Source organism: Lytechinus pictus, chromosome 10 (genome assembly GCF_037042905.1).
Source record: "Lytechinus pictus isolate F3 Inbred chromosome 10, Lp3.0, whole genome shotgun sequence".
NCBI classification, from domain to species: Eukaryota; Metazoa; Echinodermata; class Echinoidea; order Temnopleuroida; family Toxopneustidae; genus Lytechinus; species Lytechinus pictus.
The window spans coordinates 23857193-23877283 of record NC_087254.1 but is presented as its reverse complement, the minus strand read 5'-3'; the positions used below and the strand labels follow the sequence as shown (position 1 = coordinate 23877283).

The window sequence follows — 20091 nt, the reverse complement described above, 5'->3', positions numbered from 1 at the left end:
ATAAATAATAATAATAATAATAGCCAATTTTTATATAGCGCTTTTCCCAGAATGGCGCGTTACAGCTTATTAAATAAAGCCAAGTTCTTGAGTAGGAATGCCTTAATTAAATATATGAGGTGATAATAGTTGAATAAACACATCGCTACTGATCTTGATTAATTTGTACTCTATTGAAATTGTGATGAATTTGTGCTAAATTGATATAGACTTGCAATCCAGAGGGTGCTTCATAGCTAAACTATAGATAACTTTTCTTGAGACAAGAATTATACCAAGGGGAGCTGCCCTATTACAAATCAAATCAGTTTCTGAGATTGAATGAAGTTGATTCTTTCTCATTTGGAGTCCTTAAAATCAATTAGATTTCATCAACAATCCTTCTTTCTATACTTCTCTGAAAAGAAATCATACTTTGATAGACAGAGCAATACAATAGTCGTTCCATTCTTAAAAATGTGACCATTTACACTGATCATTAGTTCATATACAGAGGATACATACAAACTATAAAATAACTAACAAACCGGTATGAAAATAAACATATTGTGAGCAAGGTTGAGAATGAAATACCCTGTTGACGTTACAAATCACACGATGTACTGAGAAAATGATAATAACCAGGGAGAGTTGCACAAAAGCTTATGTGTGACTAAAAAAACACATTTAAATGACTAGATTGTATGGTACATGTATACAGCACATCACTGCACTGGTTACATCACACTCCATCAATCGCTATTGTGTTATATTTCAAGTGCGTGTTGGCACTTATGCGTGACTTTTAGTCAGACTGAACTCTTTGTGAAACTCCAAAAGAAAGAACTTTTACCCGGTACCCTTTATCAATGCAATAAGACCAACCATAAGCTTTAGATATACAGTTGAGGCCAAAAGTTTACATACACCCATGGAATTCAGTGAAATTTGTTCGCTTGCCAAATATCACAAAATTTATTATATCTTCGGATATAAATACAACCATGACGAATTTGGTATCAAATGAAAGAGCGTATTAAGCTTTCACATGATTGGGATGCCGTTGGGATTAAAGTATATTTCAGGTGGAATTTTCTTTGAAGAAAAAAAGTAATGTTCATGCCAAATGTATTCTATTGTTTATTATATTTTCAAACATCGTTTCATAGAAATATATGTCGAAGCTATGATTTATATTACATTTTCTATCAAGATATGTCACCACTGAACAAAAAAGTGTAATCTGAAATGTTAGTGTTAATTAGTAACTAGCACAAATATGAAATGTTTTGTAAAGTTTTTATTTGTCTAAAATATGAAGATTTTGGGGGAAAAAATGACACCAAAATATTATTCAGCTCCTGACAACAAAGCATGTGATGAAGGGGCATGACATACTCATTTGATTGATATCAAATTCGTCAGGATAGCACAATTATTTTATAAAATACAGTAAATTTTATGTTTGGCAAGTGTCAACTTTTCTTTGAATTTCCTGGGTGTATGTAAACTTCTGGCCTCAACTGTATATGTATCTATAAATTGCTTAGAATCTGTCACTATGTAAGCATATTCCTCACATGAGAAATATCTTTATTCTGTGGTTGTGTACAAAGCATCATATTGGAAAGTCCAAAATTACAGCGAATAATTTTCATTAAATCTTAAAACACTAATGATCATTCTCCCTTGAGGTAGTCACAAACTGGTATGGAATTTTTCATTGCATTCTCTTGCAAGATATTTGGTACACTTCAACAAGGAAATTGTTTGATAATCATCAACTTCAGGGAAGCCATTTGGGCACTGCTACTCATGAAAAGATACCATGCAAAAATGTAACCCCAAATCTCAATACACTGTCCACTCAGGGCCTGTAACACAAGGAACCATTATGATATCTTTACCATGCAATGGTAATTCCCATGGACTCCTTTATTGAGAATTGTTACCATGGTAATAACTAATTACTATTAAAGAGTGTAAACATACAAATAAGTCTGAAACCAGGCCAATGAGACAAAAATATAGGCCAAATTCACAAAGGTGGTTATGAATCTGTGGCTTTACAATTGATTGTATTGATCATTATGTGTAATCAAGCATAGAAATCAACTATACAATCCATAGCCAGGTTTTGGGAATTTCACCCCTGAACATTTCTGCATGGTTCAGTGGATGTGCCTTATTAAAGACTGGAAGCATTTTTTTCTTTTGCATAAGTATCTATGTAAAGCGTTTGACATGAACGTTCTAACAAAAGCACTGTAGCATCAGCTTGCATGTGACTAATTTAAACAGAATCCAGTCACCATAATCAAACTGGCAACTAATGCATAAGCCAATACAAGCCTACAGGCATTTTCACTGTTCAGTACTGATTCAACTTAGCCCCAAGTTGCTAATTTCAATAATTTTATTTGTTTTCGTATGCTGAAATGGCAATATAATAAATTGGAAATTTTAGTGATGTTTGACTTGGAAATTTTTAGCTCATACAGCAGCTCATAATACTTAGAATTTGAATACATTAGTATCACACAAATGTCAGCCTTTTCCTATTAATGTCAACGAATGGTTATTTCATGATAAAATTCTTAGAATGACAGATGAGCTAAATATTCTTGTTCTACTACGACGAGTCAACTTTGTAGTACTTCTTTGATAAGAGTGGATAGATGTGTTACTTTTAAGTACTTCAAGAGACATAATATTCATATTCTGACTTTCTCGCATATATGCAAGTAGTATGGTATGGATTTGTAAAGGTCTTTAACGATAGGCGAATAATGTAACTTAGGGTTGGTTTAGGAGGATTATGATGATGAAAGCAATACAATACAAATTGGTAGCAATATATCAGATGGATTATAGAAGTCATCAACCACTAAGTCGATGATTTCCATATGAGTATGGCATCAGTGTCCCATTGTGTCTGCCAATTATTTTAATGGTTTATGAATAGGTGCATTATCATTTCTGAGGTTGAAGGACCTCAAATCTCAAAGTTTTTTTTGGGGGGGGGTTTATTTTGGGGGATACTATTTTAAATGAAAAGGTTTTAAAAAAATCTATCAAGTAGTTTCCTGCTCAAATTCAAATCATGTGTGGATTCAATCCAAATGGATCCAATATGCTGTGTCAAAGGATACTGACCTGGGTGAAGGGTCAAGGACTATTTATTGCTGAACTGCTGCCATGATAGATGCTACCACTTCCTTTACAGAATTAAAAACAAGCGGGTTAGGACAGTATACATTGTACTTCAGAGTGAACAGACCTAATTCAAGGTTACAAACTTCATATGTTCTACCTCTGAAATGCTACATTGGCAGACATTATTTTGTGTACACGATGGACAACCGACATGTCTGGGACAACATACTTTACATTAGAGAGAATGAGGGAATAAACCCATCATGAAATTCTGAATACTGCCAGTAGGCTTAGGGTCAGGGTCATCTACCTCTAAATGGTAACATTGTGGACATCATTACATGACAGAATAGCTAAAACAAGGTTTGGAACAGTATATTTTAGAATGGATTACAGCTATCATGAAAACCCTTACACTATCACTAAGCTCAGTGTCAGGGTCAATAAACTCATCTACTTCTGAAATGCTAACGTTGCGGACATCATCACTTCCTGAACAGAACAGCAAACAAGACGGTTTACCAGCAGGTTTATTACAGCCAGCACAATTCACTTCACTTCAGAATGGACAGAGCATGATATAAAGACGAGTTGGGCGGAGCTTGGCACTAGAAACGGGCATCCTGTTGGTCTAGTCACCTTGAGATCGTGGTGTGGGAGCTAGCATGGGATCGGTCGCTGGCTCTACTAGACGTTGTACTGATACTCAATGATGAGAACCCACTGTGGCAGGACTGTAAGCTGGTCATCGAGCCCCTGACAAAGAAAATAGAGTTTTAAACTTTTATGTGAAACATTTTAAAGATTATACTTTACAAGTACATATACAAAATAGTTGACACTGGAAATGTAACTGAAGGTGATATATACCCCTGCCTTATCACAACAGCCTTATTTGGAAAACATATGCTGAAAATATATTTTATTCTTTACCTATTGCCATAGTATATCATTACATGGCAGAGGAGTATCCAAATCGTTTGAAAAAATGTGTCTTACAAATCTTTATTCCATGACCAAAATGTGTGCCAAGTTTTGTATTTGGTCAAAACTGAGGAAGTCTTATCCACAAGATTTGCAACGGACCAACTACCCAACCATATACCCTGGGCTCACATTTTATCCTTGTTAAACTTCCTTTACTCAATTGTTTTCTTCATAGCTCAACATAAAGTGGCAAAAGTCTAGTCTAAAAACCTTCCCTATTTCGATGGGAGTAGTGCGCCATGTTGGTCTTGGACTACCACCTACACCAACCCTGTCTTGTGAAAAGATTCAATTCAATCTCAAGTTGTGTATTTAACATAAAGCACAAATAAGAGTTTGATATGAATCTATCCGTGTCCTGCTTTCAATTCCGTAATTTGATATCACCTAGCTTTTGACTCCCTTTATCTTCATCATCAAAGTGATATATTAAAAGCAACTGAGCAAGTACACCTACCTGAAATCTTCTGATGCTAGTACTTCATGGTAGAACATGATCTTTGATTTATGATAATGATGAGCAGCCTTCTGGGCCGAGCTGGGTAGAGCAGCTGAGATGTTATAATGCCTCCATTGTAACACATACCATCCTGCTACCTGACATACATGGGAACCCTGTAATAGTCAAATAAACGATAGTGAGTAGTGTCCGTTTCATAAATACTTGTTATAGTAACAAACTCACAATTTTTATAACAAATTTACTATCAGCCAATCAGGTCGGATTTTGGTAGCTTTTAACTCTTATTGTAAATATGTTTTTATAACAAGTTTTATAAAAACAGGCCCCAGGTGAAACTGCCTAAGTCACATCCTTTGAGACCACAGAAATCTGCTTGACTTTATCAAAATCTACTAAGACGACATATGGAAAATGACATGGGCTATCAAATTAGCATAACATTACATCGCCAGATGACAACCGGTGATAATGGAATACTGAAATGTGAAATTCAATGTATCTTTAGTTAAAACTGTAAAAATAAACATTCGTTGTAACTGAGAGAGGAGAAGCAAATTACAATGCTGCTTGTTGAAATGGACTTTGGTGATCTTGATCAATATCCACACGATAAATAAACATTGTTATTGCAAATGCTGTTATTTGCCAATTGTTTAAATATCAGAAAAAAAATCCCAAAGCTAATTTTTTTCACTATTTATGTTCTGGTCATTCATATTCCAAGTCTTGCCCACCATGCATAGAAAACCCCCCAGACCTTCCCCGCACCTACCTGTATACTTTCACCTGCTTTACAGACCAGAGCAGACTCTACAACCTTGTAGTCAATGCCGCACTGCATGGACTTGTCAATGACCACTGTGTTGGCTATGATTCCAGCCGGAGTGGACACAGGATTGGTCACTTCTTTGTGAATGGTCAGCGGTCGACGGGAGACCATGACCGAGAAGACGATGTCCCCCCGTAGGACATCAAAGTCCCAGGTCAAGACCTGTTGGGCATCCTTGACATGGACTAGGACCTAGTTTGGGAACAATGCAGAAAGATAGATTTGTCCGGTAGATAGTTAATGGAGTATACAGAAAGTTTATACAGGCATACAAAATATTTTGATGATTTTGCTTCAAAATAGGGATTAAGGAGATTCTATTTCAATATTTTACTGCAATTTCAAACATATAGTAGAGGTGTACATAACAAGGATAATTTTTTTAAGTGTTGAGCCCCGAAACTTTTGGAAAATACAGCACCTCAATATTTCAACTAAATTCAACTTTGCAATGTAGCAGGACCCCCTTTTCCAAAGAGCTGCAAATGAACTGATGAATGAGAAGTACAGAAAGGGTTAGGAAAGCCAGAGATGCCAATATCAATGTCCCTCAAAAGCTTTTGAGATAAGTTATATATTCATGTATGCATCATTGTCTTGATAAAATCAATGTGCTCCTCTTTGTCTACAAAGGGATGTTGTGTGCATTTCTGAATGTATTATTGCATTGATAGGGGCCAGTTGCACAAAGAACACTTTTGATTGGTTGAAAATCAAGATGTATTCGATTTTTGGAGTTGCATTTGAATCTATCTCTCTGTGCAAACGGCCCCACCATTGGTTGGATCAATCGTATCTCTTTCATCTCATACCTCATGTGGAATGCCTTTCTGCAGAAGAACAGACTTGTAGACAGTCTCAGCACATAGTGTAGGCTCTCCTATTGAGTATAGATCATCAGTAGATCGGTAGCATGCCTTAGGGATTATCCCTCCCTCTGGTATATCACACTGTCAAAATAAATCAGAAAAATTGCTTGTTATATTCAAGGTAACTAAACTTTGGGCCTATGAATGGACCTTTTCTTCTGTTACGTGTTTCAGTTTTACATTAATTTGGTTCTTTTATTTTGACAAATTGTAAAATCGTTTAACAACCTAGGATCTGCTCTTCCACTATGAAAAAAATGAAAATTCATTTTTGCCAGATAATTGTAGAATTTGAGCTAAATAATTACATATGCCCTATCAGAAAGTCCAGAAACGATATCTTTAGAACATTCAATTAGTGGAATAAAAAAACAAAAAAAAATTCTTGTTTTCAAGGGGAATGTCCCATTGTGATTACTCCTGGCAGATCAGCCAATGAGATGCCAGGATTTTAGTAGCAGGGAACATCACTAACAAAATGTTTCATGAAAAGCTCTCCAGACAAGACCATTCTTCATTCAAGGACCCTTATGATTAATCTTTAAAAAGATTGCAAAGACAGAGAAAAGAAACAAACAAGACACACGCAAACTTCCATACTTACATAGCAGTCACCGCATATAAAGTCTGGGACATACTGTTGAGCTATGTGATCGGTGAGTCCACCACTCTCCATGTAATTCTTCCCTCCGTAAATCAAAAACTTCTGTCTTGTATTCTCATCAATGAATGGAGATACCAGCGTCCAGATGACAGGAAAGACGCGGGGCGCCCTCACGATCAGTAGCTTACCCATGACCTCTGGGTAATTGGCCTCGACGACCTCTATCATGCGCAGGAGTGCCTTGATGCCTGGCCGCCATAGATGGCGCATGCTCAGACCTTCGCAGTCTACTATACACGTCCAGGAACTATGGAAGAAAACAAGGAGTTTTCCCTATTAAATAATAATAATAAATAATGATATCATAAGTATAGCGTCTACAGTTATAATACTACTCTACCAGCAAGCCCCTGAATAACATATATATGTCATTATTACCTCTCTAATCTAACTGCTGGGTGCATATATAGTAAGAAGGGTGAGGACCACAGATTTACAAGCTTTCGGTGTGTTTCTACAGAGAATCTTTAAAAACGGTTTATCTTTTCCGGAGTCGAAAAACCATATCGCCCTGAAACCAACCTGTTTCTACAGAGCGAATAATCTGATGAACTCACATCCCGCGTCAGGAACACGGCGGTGGTTTGCGCGATGCGGTTTATCAATAAACCACGTCGCGTATGTTTCTACAGGGAAGTTTTCTGTAATGCTGGATACTTACACGGGTAATATCATTTAACGATTCTCTGTAGAAACACGCCGTTTGGCACAACTTAGCCAATGATTGAACCTACAGTCAATACACCAAAATGCCAGATTAAAGTGAATAATATTACCTGATGGGTCGTCCCGTCTGCTTGGTAGCTTGTTCTGTCCTCCGGATACCCTCTTCATTTATTGAGAGAACCTGGTTAGGAAGGATTAGTTCATAAAAAGTTCATTATTTTTCAAAAACATACACACCTGCACTTCTTTAAAATGAACAACGATGAAAGTGCCAGGTGAACAAAGTTCAATCACCATTAACCCAAACCTATGGATTATAATAGATTTAATTCTAACAATCTCTTCAAAATTACTATATGGTTTGGTATTCCTTTTTCAATAATGGTCATACACTTTTGTTCAGCCTGCATGTCTGATTTCTATGACTGTATGATATATCTCAATCACTCACATTTTCTTTCTTTCCTTAAAAGCACTTTAAAGTAGTAATAACAAAAAATCAACAAAATCAAGAAGTGGTGAAATGACCATGAATGAAAATTGCTTGTATTTCTATCTTCTCTCTCCCGGTAGCAGTATTCAGTGACAATGAATAATCCTTTCTTATCAATCCTCCAGTTTAACAATTATTGCAATTTAGCTAGTTTTCTACGAACTAAAGACATGATTGCAGAAACAACTGAAGCTGACTTTTCCACAAGAAATGAACCTGTCCCTAATGGAATTAAGTGATTCCTGTGTGAAAAGCTTTCTATATGATTATATAAAATTCATCAGTCAACAATTGATAATTTTCTCTCAGTATTAAAAAATAACATGTATGTTTAACATGGTGCTACAGAGACATCTACATCACTCACATGTCTCAGTATTGCCTCTTCCCCGACAGCTTTGATGAGTCCTTTCACATCCAGCTGGCCAAGCCTCATTATAAACACTGGTCTTCCCTCTGTCATAGAAGATACAAACAAAATTAATATGGTTGAAGAATGAACAGAAGAAACAAGAGAAAAGGAGAGGGTGGGGATGATGGATGAAAGGAGAAGCAAGAGGAATGAAAAGAGAGAAGGAAGAAGGGAAGAGAAAGAGAAAAATAGGATATGACGAATAAGTAGATAAGGAAGGAGGTGAGGGAGAGAGAGAGAGAGAATGGAGGGACAGAGAAGGAGGGTGATGGAATGATAGAATGATAAAGAAGAGAGGAGCAGTAGTAGAATGAATGAAAGAAAGAAAGAGAAACAAGAAGAAAGAAGAAGAAATAAGTAGAAGATGAAGATTAAGGATAAAAAGGCAAAGCAGGGAATAATTTTGCTTTACAAATTTGAATAGCATTTTTGGTCATAAGAGAAAAGCTCTCAACTAAGTCCTATGTAAAAATATGCTATACAAAAGACTTTATGCATAGCAGTCTTTCAAAAATGTGGAGCAAATTGCGATGCGATACCAGGAAAATTATTCCCTGCAAAGTAGGAAAAGGATAAAGAATAGATAAAATAACCATAATAATGATCATGATAAAAAAAAGATAACAACCAAACCATTATCAGCAAAAATAACAGGGCAGAGGGGAGGGTAGGGTATGGGAGGCTTACCCTTGTCATAGAAGTGCCATCCACCAGGGAAGTAATCCAGTAGTATAGGCGGGGGTTCCCATGTACTGAGTATCTGATCTACTTTATGCTGTTTCCTCCATGCTAACGATGCGGTGATCATCTCATGTGCTTTCTCTGTGTTGAAGTCTCTTGCTCGTAGGAACCTGAGTAGGTGGGAATCTTTCGGCATCTACAGACAGATGACAGAGGGGGAGAAGTAAAAGCAAGGAAACTTATGATGAAATTAGCATAGGAATGATATACCATGTAATGATCCAAGAAAATTATAATAAATATGAAAACAACTCATAAGGAAGGGCCAATATCTGTATGTAAACATAGTGTTAATGTATACTTTAATTAGATGATTACCATTAATGAAATATTACAACTTACAACTTATTCATTCATATAAGATTTTTGATATTATCCAATTGAAGTTTATGACAGAAAATATATCATGACAATGATTATACAAAAACCTTGTGTCTTGCATATGAAAAAGCATGGCCTTGATTATGCATATTAATGAATCTTTAATGCAACCAAAATGATTGAAAAGTAGTGTAACTCCCATGTGAGTCAAAAAGAACTTGACACCTCACAAATCCCCATTTTAAGGAAAAAATGTCATGAAAGCATATAATCATTATATATGGCTGGAAAGAGTATCTTCTTCCAAATGATTTGAAACCATATTTATATGGTATGTCTTCACTTTTGGATAATCAGTAGGTATTCTTTGCAGTAATGTAAATTTTGATCGTGCCAAAGTAAGGCATGACTGCAATTAATGAATCCAGATGCCAATGTCATAATCCTACCATGTTAGTAAGCATATTTGCAAATCCCTTTTCAATAAATTTAACTTGAGAATTGATACTAAAATCATAATGCAAATGATTAAAAAGGTGTTTTGAAACAGATTCTAATGCAACCTTTGTAGGATTATGACATCATTGACATCTGAATTCATCCATTGCAGTCATGCCTTACTTTGGTGCAAATCAAAATTTACATCACTGCATAGAATACCTCCTGATCATCCAAGTGTTAACACATACCACATGAATATGGTATCAAAATATTTGCCAGAACATAGTCTTTCAGGGCATATATACCGTAATAAGTATATGTTCATGACATATTTTTCCTTCCTTAAAAGTCAAGTCCACCCCAGCAAAAAGTTGATTTGAATAATTAGAGAAAAATCAAACTAGCATAACACTGAAAATTTCATCAAAATCGGATGTAAAATAAGAAAGTTATGGCATTTTAAAGTTTGATGATGTCCATCACTCACTATTTCTTTTGTTTTTTATTGTTTGAATTATACAATATTTCATTTTTTACAGATTTGACCATATGGACCGACTTGACTGAATCATATAGTATTAAACAATGCTAATTCCACATGTTCAGGGAAGAAATAATCACTGTTTCACTTGACAATGAGGAGAAAATTAGAATATTTCATATCTCATAATAAAATACAAAAGAAATAGTGAGTGGATGACGTCATCAGTCTCCTCATTTGCATACCGACCAGGATGTGCATATAGCTGTTTTGTGAAATTAAGCGAAACTTTAAAATGTCATAACTTTCTTATTTTATATCCGATTTTGATGACATTTTCAGTGTTATGCTTGTTGGATTTTTGTCTTTTTATTCAAATCAATTTTTTGTTGGAGTGGACTTGTCCTTTAAATCTGGGATTTATGAGGTGTCAAGTTTTTTTTATTCACACAGTAGTTAGACCATGCCCCCCCCCCCTCCTCACACTAAAGAGGGGGGTGCAAATATACAATAACAAACAATTTAATATAAGAGTATACAATCAAGTGTAACTTATGTTAGCACTTGATTGATTTCAATGAAAAACTTATTTTGTTAGAAACACTGCCAATCGTAAGTCCCATGCCAACCTCAACCATAAAATTATCCACTTCACATCCTCTATTTTCACAATGGCTTACACTCAAAGTTGAAAAGCTTGAAATTCCTAGTATATAAATGTTGCTTTGTTATAAATGTCACACATACTACTTACATTTCTGACTTGTTTATCAGTCTCAAACTTAAGATGGAAAGTTAGAAAAAAAGTAAAACATGATTTCTTTTAATGCATTTTTATTTAGTTATCAGTCTATATCTATATATATATATATATATGTGTAAAGTTATACATGTACAACCACTTTGGCAACTCTTTTATTTAAATATTGTAAAGAAATGGATGAAGAGAACAATGGTAGGCGTAGCTTAACTCAAGGTTCCCCAGAGCTATCTACCCTTTGGAAAAATTGGTGATGCCGAAAAAATGTCTCTGCCGGGAATCGAACCCGGGCCCCCAGCTTTGAACGCCGGTGCCTTAACCACTAGACCACAGAGACGGGTTAGTGGCTAGGGCGACCCCGATCCGATTGACCGTCAGATAGACAGATTTTCGACACTATACCAATTATAATTTCCTTTGTCGGGTGAAGGTGGGTTTCGAACAATGACAAGCCGCCATGCTTCAGCTGGATCAAAGCTATTGCTTTGATACAGTACACGTATGGGAGAAAGTATACAAATGTGTAAAGTTATACATGTACAACCACTTTGGCAACTCTTTTATTTAAATATTGTAAAGAAATGGATGAAGAGAACAATGGTAGGCGTAGCTTAACTCAAGGTTCCCCAGAGCTATCTACCCTTTGGAAAAATTGGTGATGCCGAAAAAATGTCTCTGCCGGGAATCGAACCCGGGCCCCCAGCTTTGAACGCCGGTGCCTTAACCACTAGACCACAGAGACGGGTTAGTGGCTAGGGCGACCCCGATCCGATTGACCGTCAGATAGACAGATTTTCGACACTATACCAATTATAATTTCCTTTGTCGGGTGAAGGTGGGTTTCGAACAATGACAAGCCGCCATGCTTCAGCTGGATCAAAGCTATTGCTTTGATACAGTACACGTATGGGAGAAAGTATACAAATGTGTAAAGTTATACATGTACAACCACTTTGGCAACTCTTTTATTTAAATATTGTAAAGAAATGGATGAAGAGAACAATGGTATATATATATATATATATATATATATATATATATATATATATATATATATATATATATTACATTCGGTGTGTTGGATACAGATGAGATAAAAGAGGCAAAGAGGTAATGCATTGTTATAACAAAGTTTATTTCTAAGTCCAAATTTCTGATGTAAACCCACGTCTTCTTCAGGGATACAATAAAGCTCAAATATTCAAATGATATATACATATATATATATATATATGCCTACATCCTACGAAAGGGCAAAGTCAATGAATGGGTTTATTCCGTCATAATACACATATAGACATAAAGCCAACGGTAGAGCATGTTAAGGCGCATTACGAACAAAGAAAGGAGACAAAAAAGTTCGCCTTAAACACAGATGTAGAGAAAGATATATATATCTCTTATTTGAAAATAAAATTTGAAAGCAAATCATTAAATTTTAAATTTAACTATGTCACTCCTTGAGTGGAGAAAGGGTAAATTATCCCAATAAATCTTGTTTAGGTTTCTGTAACTCATTTATTGATAATCCATGAGGTCCTACAAAAGATTCAAAGCAGAGGGGGGGTCAGTAATTTGATTTACAGGGCTACTGCTATAGCACATCAACCAAAATTTACATTGAACCCATGACAACTTCAGGGGCTATTGGTTTTAAAAAGTTTTTTTAGGTTCTTGGGGCATTCTGTGGGAAATTTCCCCAAGCCTCTGTGCAATTTTCTGATTCTGAGAGAGCCCACAATGAATATCACCAACTTTGATTTTCCCATTCCCATTCAGTGCTTATATCTCCCCTGTAATGAAATGGTACTTACCTTTCCTTTATGTGTTTCACTAAGCCATTCCCTGAGCTGGATTAGTCTACTCTCCTGTAGGGGTGTCAGATCACCAAGGAATTTCTTGATGTAATCTTCATCCACCTTGGATGCCTCTGTAAAATTTAAAAGTAATATATAACACTCGAATTTGGAGCATATGGTCACAGCAATACTTGCCAAAAAATTGTTCAAAATAAAAAATTTTAGTTTTAAGAAATATTATGGTATATTGCCTGACATCTTTATATTCATTTTGGAGAATGTGATTTGCTGATTATTTCACTCGGTTTAATCATACAGATTAACCTTGTATAAAATTTTGATAGGGGCCTACATCTTACAAGCTTTGCTTTTCAGTAGGCTCCTCCACTTTCTTCATATATTGGTATGTAATCTATCAAAATCTGCATATTTCATGCAGTTGATGTATTTTTTTCGATTGAAATAATTTATTATGAAATGTACCGTAAATGATTTGTGGAATATGAATATAGGAATAAAATGAAATAAATGAATTATTTTTTAAAAATCAAATCAAGGTAGACAATGATTGTTCAATACAGACCTTCAGCAGCAGAAGCTGTAGCGCCCTCTACAGCTCCGCCTTGTTCAGCCATAGTACTGGAAGCAAGCCTATTCCTGATAATAGAGCAATCAGTGATGCCTAGAGAAGCAGCTGTCTGTTTGCCAAAAGGGTGCAACGAGTTGGATTCCTCCTGTGTGAAAAAGGGAGAGATGATAAAATCACAGTGAGTGTACATGTATTAAAGAGGAAGTTTCCATAAGAAACATGCAATCGACAGGAAAGTTTTATACAGTCACAGAGTTATACTGAATATAAGAACAATCATAATCAACATGCAATCAATTTACTTTCAATCATTAAAAACAGATTTTAGCTAAAGTCAATTCTGTTCCTATTTTTGAGAAAGGAATCTTCAATAGTACAAAACAAGAGTTCTGAAACGAGGGTCTCAAAAGCAAGATATTGAAATTCAAGAAAAACATTTGGTAATGGAATCAATCTCCAGCCTCAAGTCCCTCAGAAACTTACAAAAATTATGGACTAGTAACATCTCATTAGACAAGGTAAAACCTGACTTGTTGACATCACAAAACTAATTGAATATTACAAAAAGAAAATTATCATTCTACCAATGGGCAATTCCATTAGGTATAGGGCTCCCTAATAATGCACAACCTTCTTGATAAGATTTGTCTGTTTTAGACTTCATGTGAAAATAAATCTTGGCTTGCACATTTCATGACATGGAATATTATAATTAAAATGAAAAAAAAATTACAGTCTGGGGTACAAATTGGATTCATGATTGTATCATGAAATTGCTCTGAAATTATCACATACACCTTGAAAATGACACGAGACATTCTTACGGATTGTTGTTTGATGACGGTTGATTTCCTCTTGGGTGTACTGAAGTTTTCATTTTCTTTGATGACTGGGATGTTTATCTCCTCACTTTCCTCCTCCTCTCCATTTTCATCTCCATGAAGCTCTGACCACGTAGGGAAATTAGTTTCACCTTCTGCAAGAATCTCTTGAATGTAGTACAGTAGGACTTCCTTGCCCTGCAAAGATGTCATGGAAAAATAAGAATATTTAGACATTAAGGCCACAACACACATTTTAATATGTATTTTTTTGCTTACAAAACAGAAAATTGTCCCGAGCCTTTCCCTGCATGCAACCCAACAATGATTTATACATGATTTGGCAAAGGAAATTCTCATTTGTTTTTACATGCTTATGTGTATGATTAAGTTCTTTTCCCAAAAAGAAAATTCCCAAAGTAAATAAAAAGATTTCTACTCTCAGAGTTCATAATGTTATTTTTTCGCAACCCCAATGTGAATAGAAGCATTTTAAATTGTGGCTGGATGACGGACATAACATCATGGCATCTAACCATTTGGGCCAAATGAGCTTAAGATCTTTAAATTTGAAATGTAGAATGTTGGGAAAAGTTTCATGACATTTCCTCTCTAACAATCAAATACTCCGCTAAAAATTTCACACACAAAAGCAGTGACCATCTTCAACCCTGGATTTAACACTATACCCTATTCTAAACCTAACCCTAATAAACCTACATGTAACATAAAACCCTATTGCAACCCTAACCCTATAAAGCCCAGAGCAATTGTCGCCGGAGCAAATGTCGTATCAACATTGGGAAATGGCTCTTATCACAAGTAGTGATACCGTACAAGAATCCTTTCAAAGACTGTGAAAGCCTCCATTGATTCATTGAATCCCCTATAAGGAAAGAAGCCATTTTCCATCAATATAAAATCAAGGCATTTTTCTTCTCTTCAAATTACCATTCTCTTTATTTATCATGCATCCTCTGAAAATAGCCTGGCTGTGAGCAGTGTATTAATAGCTAGATGTATGTGTAAGAAGGACCCCCCCCCCCCCACCTTATGACATATCCTCTTTTGAGATGCATTTTGTTGTATTATTGCAAAGTTTCTACACCTATTTCGGTTGCAATTTTAATATGAGCTATGATAAGTGGAAGTTCACCCAGCAGAAAAGTTTATTCACTTTCTTATAAAAATGCCAGGAAAAAATAATAGAAAATATTGGTGAAGGTTTGAGGAAAATCCAACAAAGATTAAGAAAGTTATTCGAAATTCAAGCTTTGATTTGTGACGTCATAACAAGCAGGTGCCCCATATGTTACGTAATATAAAATGCATAAATTTCATTTTTTCAATCATGATGAGTAAAAAAAAATTATTTTAGAAGCAGGTGTGAAATGTCTGGTAATATCAATCCTGTTATACCACAATATTAAAAATGTGTAACAAATATTTCAATTGCTGCAAAAATGAAACCTAATGAAGTGTAAATTTTTTATTTAGGTTCTGTGGTCTGCGATCATTAATTTCAATGACAAAATCATACTTTTTATATCAAAGGCTCAGTGTAGTAAAGTCATGAAATCAGATAAAAATGCACAAGCCCACATGGATAGTGGCAATATACTGAACATGCCTGAATACAATGTACATGTACATTATCTGGCATGGAAAAAACGACCAGAAATAACTCTAGATGCAAACACACTCAACCACCCATAGTGCTCTCTGTAAATTTACTTTCTTCTTCTCTCGTGACCATCTACTCTCACTTTCTTTGCCATTTATAGTCGTAGAGACCTGTTCACATGGATAGTAATTCCTCTGCAAATCTCAACTTATTTTATCACATTTTTTTATTTAAAAAAAAAGAATATTTTTTATTAATTGAAAATTTGCAATCAATGCTTGTAAGTTGTAGCAAACTGTGACTGTTAAAAACGGAGATCATAATACTACAAATAGTACCTATTTTTCATACTCATTCTTTGTGTATTGAATTTAACTCACAAATTGTAAGGCCTGGAGCATGAAAACATGATTTAACAAACTCTGAGAAAATGAAAAATAAAAATCCATCTAACCCGCTTTTGTTTCATATCAAACTGATGCTCTTAGACAAGTTTGCATGAATTGAATGTTGCTATGTTAGGCATGTATGTATTAGTTTAGTGTCTGGCGGTGTTTGTTGCTAGTTCAAGTGAGCTTCATTTATCTGCACATGATCAACTCTTTCCATAAATGACAAAGATGAACAGAGGATAACAGGAAGAAAAAACTTGAAGATATTTTCAATGATTGAAAAGAATAGTTTTTGATAGATACTAGTACATGTATTTCTTGAAAATGTCAAAAGGGGATAAATGTATGCACCATAGACTAAAATGAAACTGAAAATCGAAGTCAATTTCTTTTTATTGATCAGATTTCAATTAAATGTATGCCTATTTAATATATTTTATAGGCCTATAATAACTTGAGTTCTATCTAAATCTGGATCACCTAGAACTATCACTGAAGGTGATTAATACTCCCGCCCAATGCCGTTACCATGGCAACAGATTCCAACACATGGAAAAAAATATGTCTTGCCCATCTTTACCCCACTATTTATGTGTGAGCAAAATATGAGAATTACTGATGAAGTACATTGCAGTTTGAACCGCAAGTTTTTTTGCCTAACTTTTGACATATTATATATTGTTACCATGGCAACACGATTTCCGACGTATGCGAAAAAAAGGCCTGTACATCTTTACCTCGAGACCAATATGTGAGCCTAATTTCATGAGAATTGGTTGAAAACTAATCAAGTAGTTCGAACCAATAGATTTTACCTAATTTTGGGCCTATGATATGCTGATACCATGACAACACAATTTCCGACACACACAAAAAATGTGTCTCTCACACCTTTACCTTGAACCCAATATTTGAGCCAAATTTAATGAGAATTTCATTTCCTTTCATTTCGTTTATTTCCATTTTCAACAATTACAGTTTATTTTGTACATTTTAACATATAAATAACAAAACATATTTCAAGTATTCCTGTACAAAAATTATATTCAAGATTATAACATATTAGGTTGGAAATGGAGGAGGCTGCTAAAAAGCCGAGCTTGTAGAGTGCAGCCTCCTAATAAATATTCTTGTAGTTGCATAACATATAAAAATCAAAATAACAACTAGAGCATGAACCAGTTAAGTTAAAAGGAAATAGGGGAAATTAAAATAGAAAAGGAAATAAGAAAAAGAGAGATTAAAGGTCTCCAGAATCCAGCCCCAGCACTCACAGACGGACCTCGTTGATCAACAGGAAAATGAAAGAGATGGAAAAGCGTACGTGACATGATAATCATGTTTGATTAAAAAAAACATACAAGAGTTTGAATGATGAAGAGTTAAATTCAATGGTTATCTTGGAGAAATTTTTTGAACTTATATTTGAAAGAATTAATGCTTGGTGATTCTTTGATGTTTTTATTTATAGTTCCCCAGAGTCTAGGGCCTTCAAAAGTAAAAATAGATTTTGCAAGGATGGTCCGGGGTAGTGGTAAATGAAATTCATCTGATTGACGTGTGGGATATTTGTGAAGAGTTTTGTTTTTGTTAAATGAAGAATTAAATATGAATGGTAACATATTATTGTTTAACTGATACATGAATTGACCTAAGTTATATTGGTACAGTGTTTTTATTTTTAGAATGTTATTGTTAAAAAAACAACTCATCTGTGTGAGATCTCCAGGACAAGTTAAAAATAACACGCAATGCCTTCTTTTGTAAAAGTAATATTACTTATGGATACTTATGGATGCTTCTGAACGCAGTCTAAGACTCTATATTCAGTTCCAAATTCTGTCTCCTCTTTAGGTTGGCCGGATCATGTCCTGGTGGGTCAGCGTCAAACTTGTACTTCACAGGTTCACATTTCCAATACTTATCCAGTCCATTCTCGAAGCTGTGGACACTGGGTGCATTTACTAATTCATTACTTAGGCTATTCCAAGGTTTCCTCATTCTTATGTAAAAAGAATTCTTACGTTTCTCAGTTACTGACCTCGGAATGTACAATTTCTTATCATGACCTCTGGTAGGCCCATGCACCTGGCCCAAATCTGGCACTACCTCTTGGTCATACCTGTGAAATAACTTGTATGTTTCGATCATATCTCCTCGCGCACGGCGATATGCTAATGTAGGAAGTTTTAGTTGAATCAATCTTTGTTCATATGGAAGGTTCTTTACTTCAGGTACCAACTTAGTGGCCCTTCTTTGTACATTTTCTATTGCTTGAATATGTTTCTTTAAGTATGGACTCCATACTGCATGAGCATACTCCAAGTGAGGTCTAATCAATGCTTTGTATAGGAGTAGGAAGTTCTCCTTGTGAAGATAAACAAATGTTCTCCTAATTAGATTCATTAGCCTATTGGCTTTATTTATCTTTGACTGAAAGTGCTGGTCAAAACTAAGCTTTGTGTCGACAATCACTCCTAAATCTTTACTAGTTTCAACTTGTGATAGATTATGTGAAGCATTATCATGTGTCATAGTATATTCATTGAATTCATCATTCTTTGTACCAATAGTAAGTACACAACATTTATCCGGGTGGAACTTTAATAGCCACTTGTCTGACCATGACACAAGACGATCTAAGTCCGCTTGTAATAACTCAGCATCTCTGTCATTATTAACATGCTTGTATAACTTGGTGTCATCTGCAAATAAATGAACAGTACTTGACGAAATCTGATCCGGTAAATCATTAATGTACATTACAAAAAGCAGGGGTCCGAGGACACTCCCTTGCGGTATTCCGCTGGTTACATCAGCCCAGTCAGAGAACACACCATTCACACAAACTCGGTGCTGTCGACCAACAAGAAAAGACCTGACCCACTTACATATGAGCTTAGATATGCCAAATCCCTCAATTTTGGCTAAAAGTCTCTGGTGTGGGACCTTATCAAAGGCTTTCATGAAATCTAGGTAGATGACATCAACTGCACCACCAACCTCCAACATATTCGTCCAATCATCTAACACATTGAGTAATTGTAACATTGTTGATCGTCCTGATACAAATCCAAATTCTATCAAGGTAGGTTGAGTGTGTATTCATTGAAAACTGATAAAATAATTAAAACTGAATTTTTTTTACCCAATTTTTTTCATATGATATGCCGTTACCATGGCAACATAATTTATGACACCCATAAAATATATGTCTTGCGCATCTTTACATCAATACCAAATGTGTGTACCAAATTTCATGAGAACTGGTTAAAAACTGAGGAAGTAGTTTGAACTGCAAGATTTTTACCTCATTTTGGCCAAAATATACCGTTACCATGGCAACACAGTTTTTGACACATACAAAAAGTGTGTTTTGCACATCTTCGCCCCAACACCAATATGTGTTCCAAATTTCATGAAAATCTGTAAAAACTGAGTGATGTGCAAGATTTGCAACGGACCGACCTACCGACCGCCCGCCCGCTGATTCCTATACCCCTTCAAACTGCATTTGGCGGGGGTATAATCATCACTGGCATTTTAAATGGTGGAGATGAAACCTGGTACATGAAACTTGTTTTAAACAAAAAGTTCTCAGCCA

At 35.3% G+C, this 20091-nt stretch overlaps 1 protein-coding gene across 2 annotated transcripts; it reads right to left on the bottom strand.

Annotated features, from left to right (window-relative positions):
* Window positions 1-532: 532 nt before the first annotated feature.
* On the bottom strand, window positions 533-14665 carry LOC129269327 (SEC14-like protein 1). Of its 2 annotated transcripts, XM_054906819.2 has the most exons (12): window positions 14475-14665; window positions 13645-13795; window positions 13077-13192; window positions 11257-11283; window positions 9206-9395; window positions 8474-8562; window positions 7724-7794; window positions 6888-7194; window positions 6227-6364; window positions 5358-5606; window positions 4580-4737; window positions 1286-3891 (listed from the first exon to the last, which is right to left on the bottom strand). In XM_054906819.2, exons 2-12 carry the CDS (start codon window positions 13694-13696, stop codon window positions 3771-3773), a joined length of 1518 nt encoding a protein of 505 aa, XP_054762794.2. In that variant the 5' UTR covers window positions 13697-13795; window positions 14475-14665; the 3' UTR covers window positions 1286-3770. The 2 variants fall into 2 exon arrangements, with proteins under 2 accessions (XP_054762795.2, XP_054762794.2); XM_054906820.2 differs by lacking the exon at window positions 11257-11283 and having other exon boundaries at window positions 533-3891.
* Window positions 14666-20091: the final 5426 nt, after the last annotated feature.